This window comes from Malaclemys terrapin, chromosome 2 (assembly GCF_027887155.1).
Source record: "Malaclemys terrapin pileata isolate rMalTer1 chromosome 2, rMalTer1.hap1, whole genome shotgun sequence".
Lineage (NCBI taxonomy): Eukaryota > Metazoa > Chordata > Testudines > Emydidae > Malaclemys > Malaclemys terrapin.
The window spans coordinates 16,132,653-16,148,557 of NC_071506.1; the positions used below are offsets into that span (position 1 = coordinate 16,132,653).

Sequence of the window (15,905 nt, forward strand, 5' to 3'; positions counted from 1 at the left end):
GTCAAGCTGCAAACGACTAAGGGGGACATTCCACGTCTGCTCCGTGCAGCTGGAACACAGAAGCAGGTGTGCCTTCAGCCTCCACTGGACTTTATGCTATGGCAAAACTCTAGAATTTAGAGATAAAAGGGACCCATTAGGCCATCTAGACTAACTCCCCGCCAGAGCGGAATTGGTCTCTCCAGCACATTTTATAGTTTAAACGTTGTGCCAATGCATGAGAACCAAACAATGAAAATCTACCATCAACCATAACTGACCAGCCTAATTTCAATGCCCAAGATGAGTGAAATGCAGAACATAATGTAAATTCATTGCTCAGTTATGTCAGTTCTAATAACCAAAACTGCCAATAGTCACCCAGAGAAGGATTTTCAAATGCTGTTTCAGACAATTAGCTCAACATCCTCCATTGGAAAGAGGAGACAAGAAGCAAAAGCTTTCTATGTATTACAAAGGAGAAAGGAACTAGACTTAAAAATAGCAGTAATGAAGCAACGGGCAGTATGATCCTGCTCTCAATGAAATTCAGGGGCAAAAATCTCCATTGACTTCAACAGGGGTGGAGCAGGATTGAGTCCTTACTCCTGTCATCTGGTACAAATTCAGGCCTTGATCCACCGCAGCAGGCCCTTGCGCCCCTGTGGAGCCCTGTCTTCAGTGGGATTCTGCACAGAAGCAAAGGCCCACCCACACAGATTGGATTGCATATCCAGTAGATCCTGATATAGTAACCCCTCTGCCACATGAGCAATCCTTGCACATACCTCTATTGGGCTCAATACAGGCGTGATATTAAATGGGCTGTGGTCAGACTAGATGATTGAATGGTCCCGTCTGCCTTAAACTCTATAGAACTAGTCCCCCTGTAGTCTGCTTGAGTAACCATAGCAGGATCGGGTTCAGACATGCCTCCATTTTCTCTTAGTGTTTCTGCTGCATCAAAGGAAAGCCTGAGAAAGTGGAACCCCACCCACACGCTGTGGTCAGCTAGTCAGACAGCACAGAGCTTGTTGCTCAAAATAATTTAATACTTTCCAAGAAGATGAAGAAAAAATAAACAATTTAGGCTCCAATGTGGTACATGCAGAACAGCCACCTGCAGGCAGGATTCTAATTAGCTTGGCAAAGCTAAAAAAGAGACTGCAAGTCTAACAGAGTTCAGAGACCCCTCCAGCAGGCAGAAATCTCCCCCCATGTTCTCTAAGGTCTGTGGCGCATATTTTTTAGGCCACACAGAGAGAATTCAGGCTGAGCCTTTTAGTGTAAAACAGGGCTTCCTAAAAACAATACTACCTCTCCTTCCCTGTTTCCCACCACCACAAAAAAACCAAACTAACAAACAATATTTGTATACAGAAATGAGCCTAAACCAAGTTCCCAGATGTTTTCCTAAAAGATATGCTCTCGGAATTATTTGAGGGAAGTTCTATGGCCTCTCTCTGGCTGTGTTATACAAGAGGTCAGACTAGATGATCACAATGGTCCCTTCTGGCCTTGGAATCTGTGAATGAAACTATAAACATTCCCCGAATCCAGGGAAGTTTGAATCCAGATCTGGAGCTGAACTTTGCAGCTCAGGTCAGATGGTCCACTTCCTAGAAAACAAGTGAACAGCAAGAGAACATTCACTCCAAAATGCACCATTCCAAGGGTACTGGAACAATTTGTATAGTGGGTGCTGAGAGCCATTGAACCAAACAGGAAATCATGTATATAATGGAAATAACTTCAAGCCACGGGGTGCAGCAGCACCCCTAATTCCAGCACCTATGCACCATCCCATTACTCTACTCCTCCCTCTCCTGCCATTGACTCACCCCAACCGAATTAGAAATTATCCTCCCTGGGACCTACCCTCTGGAATATATAAGTCAAAAAGCCACATGACTATATTTTTCCACCAGATAAATGGACAAGAGGATTTCGCTGTTCCAAATTCTTTTACTTTTTTTTTGCAAACTTGGTGTTGAGTGCACCAATATAGTTACTGTTAGCAGAGTAACTGAAAGTCACCAAGAAAGATTTTGCATTATGTGGACCATTTAGCCGTGGAAATGTTATGTCCATATTTTCTGTGCAGGGCACTTAAATATCTAAACACAAATGACTGGCAGCCACATTACTTTTATTCTTTCTTGTGTTTTGTTCTTTCTATCTAAAAGAAATGTGACTGTCACCGAATTGTTCTGTAAGTAGAGAAAAAACACCATAAATTATATTTTTGAGCTACTCGGTAGCTTGAAACTCTGATTATTACTATTGCTGACTGAAAGGTTTCCAGCATTTTTATTTTTGGACAAAAAATGGCTTGTTGATTAAATGTACATTTTCCCAAGAAAATTTCCATTTTCATTTACATTTTTGATGTTTTTGTTAAAAAAACAAAAGTGCTTGGTTTGCAGTTGTTAAAAATCTAAATGATCCTGGGTTTAGTTTTCCAAAACTGAAAATTATGGGGTTGTGAGTTTTCTTTAAAAACAAAAACAAATAACAAATAACCCCCGACCCTAAACTAATTCAGTGAAAATTTTCATCAGAAATAATAGTTAGTTTTGTTGAAATTTTTTTAGGGAAAATAAAATATATTTGACCAGTTCTAATCCACTTCCCTCTTTGTGCTGTTCTTGTCTTCTGGAAACACTTCCTTCACCTAAATAGGCTAGCTTTTATCAATAGCTGAATTATTTCAATGCACACGAGAAACGCGGTATTTTTGGTATTTAAACTCTGGACATAATCCTGCCTTCACTAAACATAGGAACAAAACTCCCATTGGCTTCAGTGGTTCAAAAGTCAAGGCCTAGATAAGAGAGTATTGGCCTCCACATATCCCAATATGGCTTCTAAGATTGGTATGGTTTACTGACTGCTGCACCTTAGTATAATCTGGATGGTGGGAATGAAGTATGGTCTTGTAACTAAACTGAGGGCCTAGATTGGGATATAAGAGATCTTTGTTCAGTTCTTGGCTCCGTCACACACTTTCTGTTTGACCTTAGGAAACTCATTTAACCTCTCTGTGCCTCAGATTCCCCATCTGCAAAATGGGGATAAAAATACATCCTTTGTCTGCCTCCTCTAGCTGTAGCCTCTTAGAGGCAGAGCCTGTCTCTTACTATGTCTTTGTCCAGTTCCTAGTACAATGGGTTCCCAGTCTTGGTTGGGGCCTCTAAGCATTACTATAAAGCAAATAAATAACATCACGCAGAAGACACTCTAAATGGCAGACCACCTGCATTACTCACCAGGCTTCTGATACCAGCCAAATGGATATATTCTGACATCTGGAGAGCTGCAATCGGAAATCTGCCAAGTGCTTCCCGTTTCCTCAGTGCAGGTCTGGATTCCTAAACTGTTCAGAGTCAAGCAGAGCACCTCACCACCTACCGGGAAAATATCCAGTTACAAAAACCACCGTGGTAACTGTTTTAAATAAGATTTTTAAGAAAATTAATATTTTCTGGTTCCACTAAGTATTATATGAAAGTTCCTTAGGCTCAGAAATCAGAGAAGGAAAAGACCCATTAGGTCACTTAAGGCTCCCATTGAAGTGAATGATGAAACTGTCTTTGATTTCAATGGGGACACTATCAGGCAATTAGAGCTAGTTCCAAAGCCCATTGATGTCTCTCAACTAACTTTTCAGCACCTCTGAGAAATGGAGGGCCTAGCCCCAAGATTTTCAAAACCAGGCCTGATTGTAAATTGGCATGATTTTCAGAAGTGTTGTACACCTAGCAGTTCTAACTGACCTCAGCAGGAGCTGAGGGGTGGTCAACACTTTTGAAAATCAGGCCACTCGCTTAGGCGCCTAAATATGAATTGAGGAGTAAAATTTTCACAAATACCTAAGTAACTTAGGAGCCCACGTCCTTTTGACTTTCAATCAGCTATAAGTCAAATGGGGGCTTTTGTAAATTTTACCCTAAGAACCATTAGGCACCCAAATCTGAAAATGTTGACTTGGGCGTCTCAAGCTAAATACTCCCAAAAATGCGGAAAACCAAAATCAGTGGAGAAGTTGAAAATGTGTGCAAGATCATGCTTGTGAGAACACAGGAAGCCAAAGTTAAAGTTTTTCAAAGCACAGAAGAAAATGAGATGCCCAACTCCCACTGAATTTCATTAGGGTGTGGTTGTCTAACTCCTTGAGGCACTTTGGACATCAGCCAAAGTCTTTAGAGTGGGGCTAGTAACAGAGGGATACGGATGATATACCATTTTATCCATTTGTGTGACATATTGGTAGAGCTATAGCCCTGCTAAGAAACCATTCCCATGAGATGTTACTTATGGGAGCTAAGGCTGGTAAGTACTTTACTGCTCTGGTAGATGGCTGTAAATAGATAGGAAGCAGAACTGTCTAGAGAATGACATTTCCATTTCAAAATTTGTTTTTGCTCCGCACTGGAAGAAGGAGAAGACCCTATGAATGTTTTTGTGAAAACAGAATTGTGTGGAAATGTCTGTTTTCTGATTGAAATTTGGAAGAGGAGTGTGTGCGCGTGTATGAGATGCCTGAAAGTCGAATGTTTAGAGCAGTAGCCTGGGATGTGGGTAGGGTGACCAGATGACCCAGTTTTATAGGGATAGTCCTGATATTTGGGGTTTTGTTTTCTATAGGCACCAACTCCCCTCCACCCCCATCCCAATTTTTCACACTTGCGATCTGGTCAGCCTAGATGTGGGAGACTCAGGGTCAAGTCCTTGCTGTGCCTAATTCAGAGGAGAATTTTCCATCTCCAACCATTCTGAATCAGGCACAGCAGGGCCCTGCATGCTGGTTTCCCACATCCATGGCTACTGCCCAAGCCACCAGGCCTCAGAGTGTGAGAGAGTAGCTTGTCACCAGAAATGTTCCGAAGGGGCGCTGACAAGCTCGGCAAGGGCTTTAGCCTGGCCATCTCAAGCTGAAAGAACAGCAACATTCAATGTAACGGACACAGACTGAAAAATGAACTCTATAAATCCAGCTTCAGTAAAGACTACCTGTTGACTGTGAGTCATTTAAAAGCCCAAATCCTGTGCAACAGGGGTCAGCATCACATCGGCGCTCACACTCAAAAAACCTAACAGGAAAGAAGAAAATACTCCAGACTTTAGTACAATTGACAGCCTGTTGAAACTATAGCCTTGTTCACAATTCCTGCCTAGGGTTGCCAACATTGTATTTCAAAAATACAGAACTGTTTTCTTAGCACCCCTCAGGGGGAGGAATAGCCTGTGATATTGGGCCGGGATGGGGTGCCCAGTACCACAAAGGGTGAGGTGTACTAACCAGCTGAGGAAACCTTCCTCTCCCTGCAGCAGGCAGGCACTCTTGGCGGCTGGGACCCAGTTCTGGAAGTGAACAGGGCAGCACTGAAGTGCCAGGGTTGGGACAGGAGTGGAAAGATGCACCAGTGATTACTGGCCCTCTGCGGACTCCAATCCTTGAGCGCAGGCCCATGTGCTTTCCCTGCACAGGCTCTATCTGGCAGGGCAAGTGGATGGGGCTGTGTGCCCTGGAGCTGAGCTGAAGGGCCAGGGTCAGGAAGGGGCTCTATCTCGCAGGGGGATCAGTCCTCCTGGGGTGTAACCTTCTATTCCCCGCTCACAGAGTCTCTGCCAATGTCCCCAGCAGACGAGCATAACTGCTGGGTTGTAGCTACTCCAGCTGCAGCAGTGGGGGAACAAGGTCGGCAGGGAGCCTGGTCCTGGAAGCCAAGACCACCTGCACAGAGCCCTGTCTGCTTCCCCTGCCGCAGAGCCCCCTCCTGACCACCCTTTCAGCGTGGCCCCATCAGGTCTTCATGCCCCCCCATAACCTTATTGTGCTCCCCCAGGGGGCCATGCTCCATAGTTTGGGAACCGCTGAGCTATACATACATTGGTTCAGTAAATCCTGGGACCGATTCTGCATTACTACATTGTCTAATTTTACAAACTTTATCTCACTGGAAGGTAAGGTCACAATAAAACCGGTTTTGCATAATGATAATATTTTAACGTGCTGAGGTACAGGATAAACGGCATCCTGCACTGATTTAGTAGGGAACAGGCAATTTTCTATTTAAATAAGGGACGTCCCTTGTAATATGGGACTGTTGGCAAGCCTAGATCTGGAGATATCAAGAGTTTAGCCAATATACTGCAGTGAGGAGTTCTGCAGAATCTGCAAACTCACACTGCGCTCTCCAGGTCTTTGTATTGTATGTATAAGAGCTCAGCTGTTGTTATTTGGAATAGTGACTGTACTGAAAACATTAGCATAGATGCATTGTGTGCGTTATTGACAACAGTTCTATCCAGCCAATCACTGATTTTGTGGTATCACATTATACAGACAAGATAATACAATGAATATATTATAAATTCACTTAAAATTGTGTGATTAATATTTGTAATATATTGGAAAAAGAAGAACAGGAGTACTTGTGGCACCTTAGAGACTAACAAATTTATTAGAGCATAAGCTTTCGTGGACTACAGCCCACTTCTTCGGATGCATATATGCATCCGAAGAAGTGGGCTGTAGTCCACGAAAGCTTATGCTCTAATAAATTTGTTAGTCTCTAAGGTGCCACAAGTACTCCTGTTCTTCTTTTTGCGGATACAGACTAACACGGCTGTTACTCTGAAACTTGTAATATATTGGTTATTCTCCCAAAAAGATATACTGCTCTTTAATATTTTTAATGAATATGCATGATCCTCTCCATTTACGTGATATGGTTTTGATATTTTGAATGTGGCTAAAGCCCCATGCTAACAAAACTGAATTGAGTTGGATCATACCCATCGGAAATGGCTTTCCCGCTCATGTCAATCTTGTTTCTCACTGAGACTCCAGTTACTTTACGGAACGGTAAACGTGTGTAGAAGCTCTTCGCAGTCCCTTCTAGAATGACTGAAAACATCAAAGGGAAAGTTACTTCTTTCTTCAAATGATTTATACTATCAAGCGAACATAAAGAGGAGGGAGAAAGCAACATTTCTATGACACAGTGGTGATTTCTCAGTGTATTGGAAAATAAATTTAGACCAACATGTTTGACAGCTAGATTTGTTTCTACACAGGATGAATGCCCAACAGGCATTCTAATGGCAGCAAGATGGGCTGATAAGTAAGGGACTCAAGTTCAGGTTCTGAATTCCCAGGCCAGCAGGGACTTGTGTGGAAGTGATTCCAGTCCATTGAATTAGGTAATCCACTTCAGACCGAATGCAGCATCTCTGGATAGACTAGGAGAATGCAGAGTGGGTTGTGTATGCAGCTTCCCCTTCCCTTTGGCGCTTAATAGAGTCAATGTTCAGTACTTCAGGTGAATGGGAAGGGAGACATAGAATCATAGGATATCAGGGTTGGGAGGGACCTCAGGAGGTCATCTAGTCCAACCCCCTGCTCAAAGCAGGACTAATCCCCAGACAGATTTTTGCCCTGATCCCTAAATAGCCCCCTCAAGGACTGAACTCACAACCCTGGGTTTAGGAGGCAATGCTCAAACCACTGAGCTATCCCTCTCCCCTTCCAACGCAATGACAATCTCCATATTCAAATACTGTTCAGACTAGGGAACGGTCTGAGGACTCCTGGTGCAGCTTCCTTTGGCCCCTCTGATATAGATGCTAACTGGGATGCGTTGTGAATATCCTTCCACTAGGAACTGAAGGGAGATCACCAGCAACTGGCCATCACATAGCCATGATGCCTTTCAGTTACTTCATGTTATATCCAGAGCCACCTAGTCTTCCTTATTGCAGTTCACAACATTCCTACATTCCCATTTGACATCCTTCAAAGTAAAAGCTGAGATGCTGATCGATGCTGCCAGGAATGCAACATACATCTGTCTGAAATTCCAACTTAACACAGAAATTGAAGCTCACCTATTTTGTGATACACGGTCTGCAGTTGCTGGGGTAATACTGTCTGACAGTTTTCGGGGATGTGGTTGATGTAATTATCACAGATCTGAGCCTCTGGATAGAGTGTGCAGGCAAAATATGTGCTTGTGGTATTCTGAAGAGCTGCCAGCTGACAAAATGCGTCTTCTTGTGCACAACCTAAGAGGCAGAGCAGCTCAGTTTTATAAACTTAGCTATTTGTGTTCCCCTTCTCTCCAGTCTCATCTCTCACTTGTTTAGAATTCTTAATATTAAACCTTTAGCACAAATATTCTTTACTGAGGTGAGTATTATTGTTGTTATTATGCTATTACTGTATAAGAAAAATAAATAGGGACAAATTCTGCTTTTAACTGGTGTAAACTCAGAATAATTTCCCAGCATGAGTGGGGTTACTCCAGGTTTACACAGGAAAAGCTGAGAGTAGGATCTGGTTCACAGTCTTTTTTGTTTTAGGCAATCTTTTTATAAAACGGGGACCAGAACACCCAAGAAACAGATATGAGGATTTCCAAACTAATTCAATATATTAAACCTACAATAACAATTGCATATTTCTTCTGGTTTATAAAATAAAAGAGGCAGTATCAGCAAACATTTTCTAGAATGTCCTATGAAACGTCTGTAAAATTATTTCTGGAGAGTTCTTCTCATACACTAAAAATGCTTCTATGCAGATTGACCATATGAGTTGGTTCCTTTTTGTGGTTTACCTTGAAATTCACACCCTGTCTGGCTGCCTTCCTTCCTTGCTATAATAGAGGAATTTTGCAAAACTCCAAGGCTCTAATGCACTTTAAAAAAATAAAATAACGAACTGATCAGGCCAGTTTGCTAATTATTGTGCTACTGCGTTGATGCCCTAATGCTGCAAAATTTACGCAAGTGTTTTAAGCATGTGAGTAGTCCCACTGACTTCTTAAAGTTAAATATGTCTATAGTGTTGGGCATCTCTCTTAGTAACTGCTTTTCTGTTAGTCAGAGGGCTTATCTACATGGCCCTGCAATTCAGACTACATGGGCATGAATAGAAGTCTACATCACAATGCTGCTCTATAACTCCCCCCTGTGGATGCTGCGGGTGCAAAACTAAAAGGTTCCTAGTTCAAGATAATACAATCCTCTTCAAACAGGACTATGTTAATGTGATCCAGAAATCTTTTAATTCACACCTGCAGCAGCCACATGTGGGAGTTACGGGACAGCATTTAGCTGTGCACTGCTGTTTATACCTCCATAGTCCGAACTATGGAGCAGTGTAAACGTAACCAGAGACTTAGCAACCCATCTTTCCAAAATATGGAAATAGGTTATCCCCCAACATTGGTACACTATGCCAGCATTGTTTCATAAAATATGTACTATAGACAATAAACTTGATTTGAATGATGTCTTGCAGAGCTAAATAACAGAGGGATAACAGGTGCCTGGAAGATGACTTGAGAACACTATGCAGCGATCGCCTTCTTTATTCTTTACCACCTTTTAGTCCATTTCCAGGTCAAACTGTGGCTAAAAGAAACCTTTCAGGATTTGTTTATGCATCATTAAAACAGCAAAAATGGCCGCAAACCATTTTTTCCTCATTTGCAGGTCACCTTTCTTTGATGTTTTAATGTCTTAAAGTCAGGCACTTGGGACATTACAATGGATGAACAGGCAATAAACAAACACAGGGCCTGATTCTCCTCTCTCTTACCCCATTGTTACCCCACAGTGTAACTTCACAGATGTCAGTGGAGTTACTCGGTTGTATGAGAGGAGCATCAGGCCCATATCTGAGCCCCACTATCATGGAAAACTAAAGATATCATCACCTTTTATAACAAGCATTTTTGAGCATTACTCCATGACTTTTGTCCTTTTCTTTACCTAGGGGCTAAGGGACTCACTCAAGTTTTTACCAACAACTGTGCCTATCCTGGCAAAAATTCATGGTCTGGAATTCACCACTGGTGTAGCTCCACAGCTCTAGTGTAGGCAGGACCCAGATGATTTTAACATGATGTCATCTAACTTGGCAGTAAGAACAGTTGGGTACTGTCTACACTACACTACACCTTCCACTGCTGCTACCACTAGTGGAGATGCACCAGCAATGACTGAGTTTTTTGCCACAGTCGATAAAGCCACTGAGCGGCAAGGTAGTGGTGCCAGCCTGCCAGCTTCATAGTGAGCTGGGTGGCTTCTCATTGAGACTGACGAGTACAACCCATGACTCCCATGTGAATTTTTGCGCTTTCCCGGTGAAAAAGAATCCATAAATGCTGCAGTTTCTAACACCCATGACTAGGGTAGCTATCGAAACTGCTGATTAATTATTGTTTCCCTACTAGCATGTTGAATAAAGGTCTAAGATTTCTTACGTGTGAGACACCAGAGCGTCGCCTGCTCTGCTGAATACTTGTGTTTGAAGAGCCAGTACTGCTGGGATGGGATGGAACGGCTTTGGTCTAGTTGTATCAGGCTGTTGTCCATTAGGGAAAAAAGGTCCATTACAGAATCTGATCCACATGAGAAAAAAAAAAGCAAGATTTATTTATAATCTGAGATACATTAGGATTGTTTATATGTAAAACTCTGACTTCCACAGTGTGTCAGCTGTAACCTTTTCCCAGGGTTAATGTATATCCAGGTTGGTTTTAAATAGGACTGTCTCAGGGATAATACCTGTGTATTTGAATTGTGTTTGGGTTGGGATTTAATCTTTTTTTCCCAAGAGTCTATTAAGGGGCTGAAATAAAGCACCATATGCTCATATCACAGCATCTCTCTGTTAACTTTATTCAGTCCATCTACCTGCCATTGCAGGATCATTCTTCACAATATCTTTTCTAGCACATTAATCAAGTTAGTTTTAATGACCTGAAGTGATGCAATTTCCACCAGTTCCCTTGGGAAGTTATCCGACAGCCCACTATCAGCAAGTTCCCCCCCCCCCAATACTTAGCCAAAATGCTCCTTTTATTAATTTAATCCTATATCTCCCAGTAATACCCACCACATACCATCTTAAGTAATTCTTCTCTGTCCCTGGCATGTGCTCCCTTCAAATGTGTGTAGACTGTGGTACCTTCCCATTGTTGTCCCGGAGCTATTTTTGCCTCTCTTCAATTATTCCCCTTAAATAAGCCCATGCAGCTCTTGGGACATTTTTGTTGTTTTTCCACTGATCTCCTTCCAGTTTGTCAATAAACACTCTCTTATGTCTCAAAAGGGAGGAGCAGACCACACCGCACATTATTTTGGCCCTGTACGACTCCCACGTTATTTAATCCATGGAGCACTAAAATAGTCAGCGAAAAATTGAAACACAAAACCAAAGAAACACAAATACTTGGATCACAAATGCTAAACCTCTCACATATCTCAGGCTAAACCATGTGCAGGGGGTTTATTGTGTCTATTTTTTTTTTATATGGAGATATACCTATCTCATAGAACTGGAAGGGACCCTGAAAAGTCATTGAGTCCAGCCCCCTGCCTTCATTAGCAGGACCAAGTACTGATTTTTTGCCTCAGATCCCTAAGTGGCCCCCTCAAGGATTAAACTCACAAGCCTGGGTTTAACAGGCCAATGCTCAAACCACTGAGCTATCCCTCCCCCCTCATATTCATTTTCTCTCGTCATAAAATATTCAGAAATGTTGCCATGTGTTCTAAACATGATCGTGCTGTAATAAAAAGTCTCACTCTTGCAGATATTTCCCCAGATTTCTCAGTAACTCTGTATTTTTAACAAGTGACCTGGAAGTCTTTTTGCCTGTCAAGACCCAAGCCTTCAGTCTCCTAGCTTTCTTTGGGGCTGTCCATAAATTATGTAACACATTAGCGGGTGAGTGGGTCCTTAAGTGTGTGTGTTTGTTTCAGTGTTACAAAAAGTTACAAGAGGTGGGTGGTTCTTGGGGCGGAAAAAATCACCAAAAATGTGTTGCGTAATTTATGGACAGCCCCTCTTGAAACAGTAGCTGATATGACTCATCCATAAAACACAGTGCAGAAAGCTGCATTCCTTACATTGCTTTAGGTTTTAATGATATCATCAGTTCTTGCAGGGAAAATGTAGAACCCCAAGGCCCTGAACTCAAGTCTTGACAGGTAAATGAAAAGAATTTCAGTCAATGTTTTAAATGTTTTTATTCCTCCTTTTAAAGTCTAGACTTGTGTTCCACTAATCATATGGGAGCTTAGCCAGTTAAACAGGAATTTTAGTTCATCTTTCATGCAAATGAGATGAGGTAAATCAATAACAGTTTGCCATGTTTTACCATTTTAGCGGCCTTAAATCACACCCGCATCTCCCATAGACATTCATCAAAGCTTCACGGAAGGCTTACAACTTGGTGTAGATGAACCAAAACTCTGCCATCAAGGGGCCACATTTTTTTTTTCTCAGTTACACTTGTGTAGAAACTCTAGTGACTTCAGCTGAGTTACTTTGGATTTACACGGGCCTAACCAAGAGCAGAATCTGGAACAGCAGGTGTCTATGGACAAAAGGCCTATGATTCTAGTTTCAGACTTCAGGTTTAGTTCCAGTAAGCTCCCAAAAGTCTGTGGGCCAGAACCTCAGCTGGTGCAAATCAGCATAGTTATGGACCAATACATTCTTTCAGAAGCTTATCAGAAGAAGCCAAATCCTCTGAGTCTGTACTATTGTCATTAGAACAGGCTCTCCTTTGATATTCTAGCACTTTCGCTTCTGTCCTAGCCTTGGAAGGGCAGGATCATGTGAAAATGAAAAAGGAAAAGAAGCCATGGAGAAAGTTCAGGGGGGTTCTTGTTTTGCCTGAACCAATCTGTCCAAACCTACTCATTCCCCATGAATGTACTTGAACAAAGAGAAAAACAATAGGCTTGACACCGTGTGTTCTGGGCACTCTCAGCTAAATTCTGCATTCTCCTACACTGTCTTAAACACATCCTCCTTGTTTGTCAAATGAAATATATCAAATCTGAAGTTTCCCCTTGTTATTCACACAGTCATAGAGTTTAAGGCCAGATGGGACCATCAGATCATCTAGTCTGACCTCCTGTACATCATAAGCCGCCACCGTCACCACCCAGCATCGACTGCAGTACTACCCCAGTACCTGGTAACATTAGCTCGGTCTGGGTTTGTAAAACAGCAGCATCACATGCAGAGGATTTCGTCCGGGTAATCATATCAGAACCTACAACACAATCAGAGCTATTTATTAATCTGTATTATTGGTAATAATATAGTGCCTAGAAGTCTTGGTTATGGACTAGGCCCCAATTGTGCTAGGCGCTGTACAGACACAGAACAAAAAGACTGTCCCTTAAGCTCATATTGATTCCAGTTGCAGTTCGTCTGTGAAACACACTGACTATTAGTTCCTAAACAGGTTTCAGAGTGGTAGCCATGTTAGTCTGTATCAGCAAAAACAACGAGGAGTCCTTGTGGCACCTTAGAGACTAACAAATTTATTTGGGCATAAGCTTTTGTGGGCTTGAACCCACTTCATCAGATGCATGGAGTGGAAAATACAGGAGCAGGTATAAATACATGAAAGGATGGGGATGAGGTCAGTCTAATGAGATAAATCAATTAACAGCAGGATACCAGGGGAGGAAAAATAACTTTTGAAGTGGTAATGAGAGTGGCCCATTACAGACAGTTGACAAGAAGGTGTGAGTAACAGTAGGGAGAAATTAGTATTGGGGAAATTAGGTTTAGGTTTTGTAATGACCCAGTTTGCTGATACTGAGTTTTACACAACAAGTTAACAAAGAACATCTTACAGGGCAATGTTACTATCTGAGCAAACAGCTTAGTAAGTTTCACCAAAGGATGAAAGAGTTGTGTCTGCACTTAGCCCCTGTTTTGGGGCCAGTTAGTGTATCAGTCCCCATGCTTCAGGGCACAAGCAGTTCACCAGCTGGAGTTAGGAGGAAATTCTTCTCTGTGATATATACTGCACAAGTGAATTTCACTACAGGAGGCTTTACAACTACCGCTAAGGAGCTGAGCACTGGCCGAGACGGGCACCAGATTAGGACGATCCCTGGTCTGTTCTGATAGGGCAGTTCTTATATTCCGAGTGTTGGATTTTCAAAAGCTCTGGAACTGCTTTAAGGTGCTTTTGAAAATCCCACCATGCTGAACCAAAATGAATCCACTAAACCCAGTACATATCCGTATTCAGTAAATATTCAATATCAAGGCTCTAGAAGCATGCAGCCCTATGTACTCTTAGAGCGGTAGCAAAAAAGTGTTTTGGGATATTCATGCAGTAAATCTACTGGGAACAATGGAAGCTTGTGATGAGTCATGATAATTAAACGAATCTATCTAGATATTTGCAAAGTGCCAAATTAACCTGGTATCCAGGGGCTGACAATGAGATAAATGGCTTGTGTCTCCATAGCTTCTTGCATAGATTTCAGAAACAATGGGCCCGATTCACCTCTTGCTTACACTGATTCTACACCAGCATCATGCCATTGTAGGTGAGAAAAGACTCTGGTCTAGGGCCAAGTTTTCTGCTGGTGCAGCTCCATTAAAGTCAAATGACTTTTCCGTTTACACTCGCAGAGAATGTGGCCCCCATTTTTTTGGTCTTTTATCTTTCCAACCTCTTATAAGTGACAGCAGGATAAAACTCACCTCTCCACAGATAGACACGCTGAAAGCTGTTGAAGCCTCCTTCCGTTTCTTCTGAGAGCTCAGAAGCTGACAAAGAAAGAAATGTTCATTAGTGCAATTGCTAAAATTAATTAAATGGTTTATGGTGAGCGGCTGGGAAATTATATCAAACCACATTCCAAAGTTTAATACAACTATGCAATAACATTTCTAGTACGACGACACTAAAGGAAAGATGGTCTAGTAGTTCGGGTGCTAACCTATGTCTGGTGAGCCCTGTGCTGCCACAGACTTCCCGTGTAAACCTAGAGAAGTCACTTGTCTCTCTGTGCCTTAGTTCCCCATCTGTAAAAAGGGGAATATCCCTACCTCACAGGGATGTCGTGAGATTAAATACATTAAAGGGAATGAGGTGCTCAGATACTGCAGTAATGGAGGATATATAAGAACTAAGAACCTCCACCAGACGTGTGTTGAGAAGTCATAAGTACTGTAAACAGCATTTCTCTATCTGTCCATATAGATTCTGCTACTGCGCCCATCAACATAGTACAGGGGTCGGCAACCTTTTAGAAGTGGTGTGCCGAGTCTTCATTTATTCACTCTAATTTAAGGTTTCAAGTGCCAGTAATACATTTTAACGTTTTTAGAAGGTCTCATTCTAGAAGTCTATAATATATAACTAAATATAATATATAACTAACTAATATATAACTGTTGTATGTAAAGTAAATAAGGTTTTTAAAATGTTTAAGAAGCTTCATTTAAAATTAAATTAAAATGCAGAGCCGCCCGGACCGGTGGCCGGGACCCAGGCAGCGTGAGTGCCACTGAAAATCAGCTCACGTGCCGCCTTCGGCACACGTGCCATAGGTTGCCTACCCCTGACATAGTAGCTAAGTACTGCAGTAAGAATCTTAAATGCTGTCTAACCAGTCAAAGCATTGGTAATCGACTGTATTATAATCATTAGCATTTTTTATCTTAAAAATGCTGTAAAAACATCAACTGACCGACAGCACCCCCGTGGGGGTGGGGGGGTCAAGTAAGCATGATTATTCCCTTTTTATACATGGTGAATCTTTGGCAGACAAGTTAAGTCCCAAGGTCCTGATCCTGCAACGGGATCTATGCAAGCAGACCCCATGCCCATATGGTATCTCACTGAATTCAATGAAGCGCCACAGGACCTGGGTCTCTGCCCAGACAGATCCAGCTGCAGTACTGGGGTCCTTACTTTCAGAAGTGTTCACCGATTTTTGGCCACTCAAGCGGAGATATTCAGGGCTGACTTTTAGAGGTTTGGAGCATTCATAACACCACTCAATTTAAATGGTAATTGTTGGTGTCCACACCTCTGAAAAATTAGGCCCCTGGAAGGCAGCTAAAATTGCAGACATTTGTG

At 42.2% G+C, this 15,905-nt stretch overlaps 1 protein-coding gene across 1 annotated transcript in view; it reads right to left on the bottom strand.

The window, feature by feature from the left end:
* TG (thyroglobulin) overlaps positions 1-15,905 on the bottom strand; it is a 201,858-nt gene that overhangs the window by 113,319 nt on the left and 72,634 nt on the right. The window contains exons 28-34 of the mRNA XM_054017024.1: positions 14,522-14,587; positions 12,984-13,064; positions 10,257-10,394; positions 7,873-8,049; positions 6,781-6,892; positions 4,993-5,072; positions 3,249-3,386 (exon numbers count right to left, since the gene is read on the bottom strand). Of these exons, the coding sequence (XP_053872999.1) occupies positions 3,249-3,386; positions 4,993-5,072; positions 6,781-6,892; positions 7,873-8,049; positions 10,257-10,394; positions 12,984-13,064; positions 14,522-14,587 (792 nt within the window). The remainder of the gene's footprint in view (positions 1-3,248; positions 3,387-4,992; positions 5,073-6,780; positions 6,893-7,872; positions 8,050-10,256; positions 10,395-12,983; positions 13,065-14,521; positions 14,588-15,905) is intronic.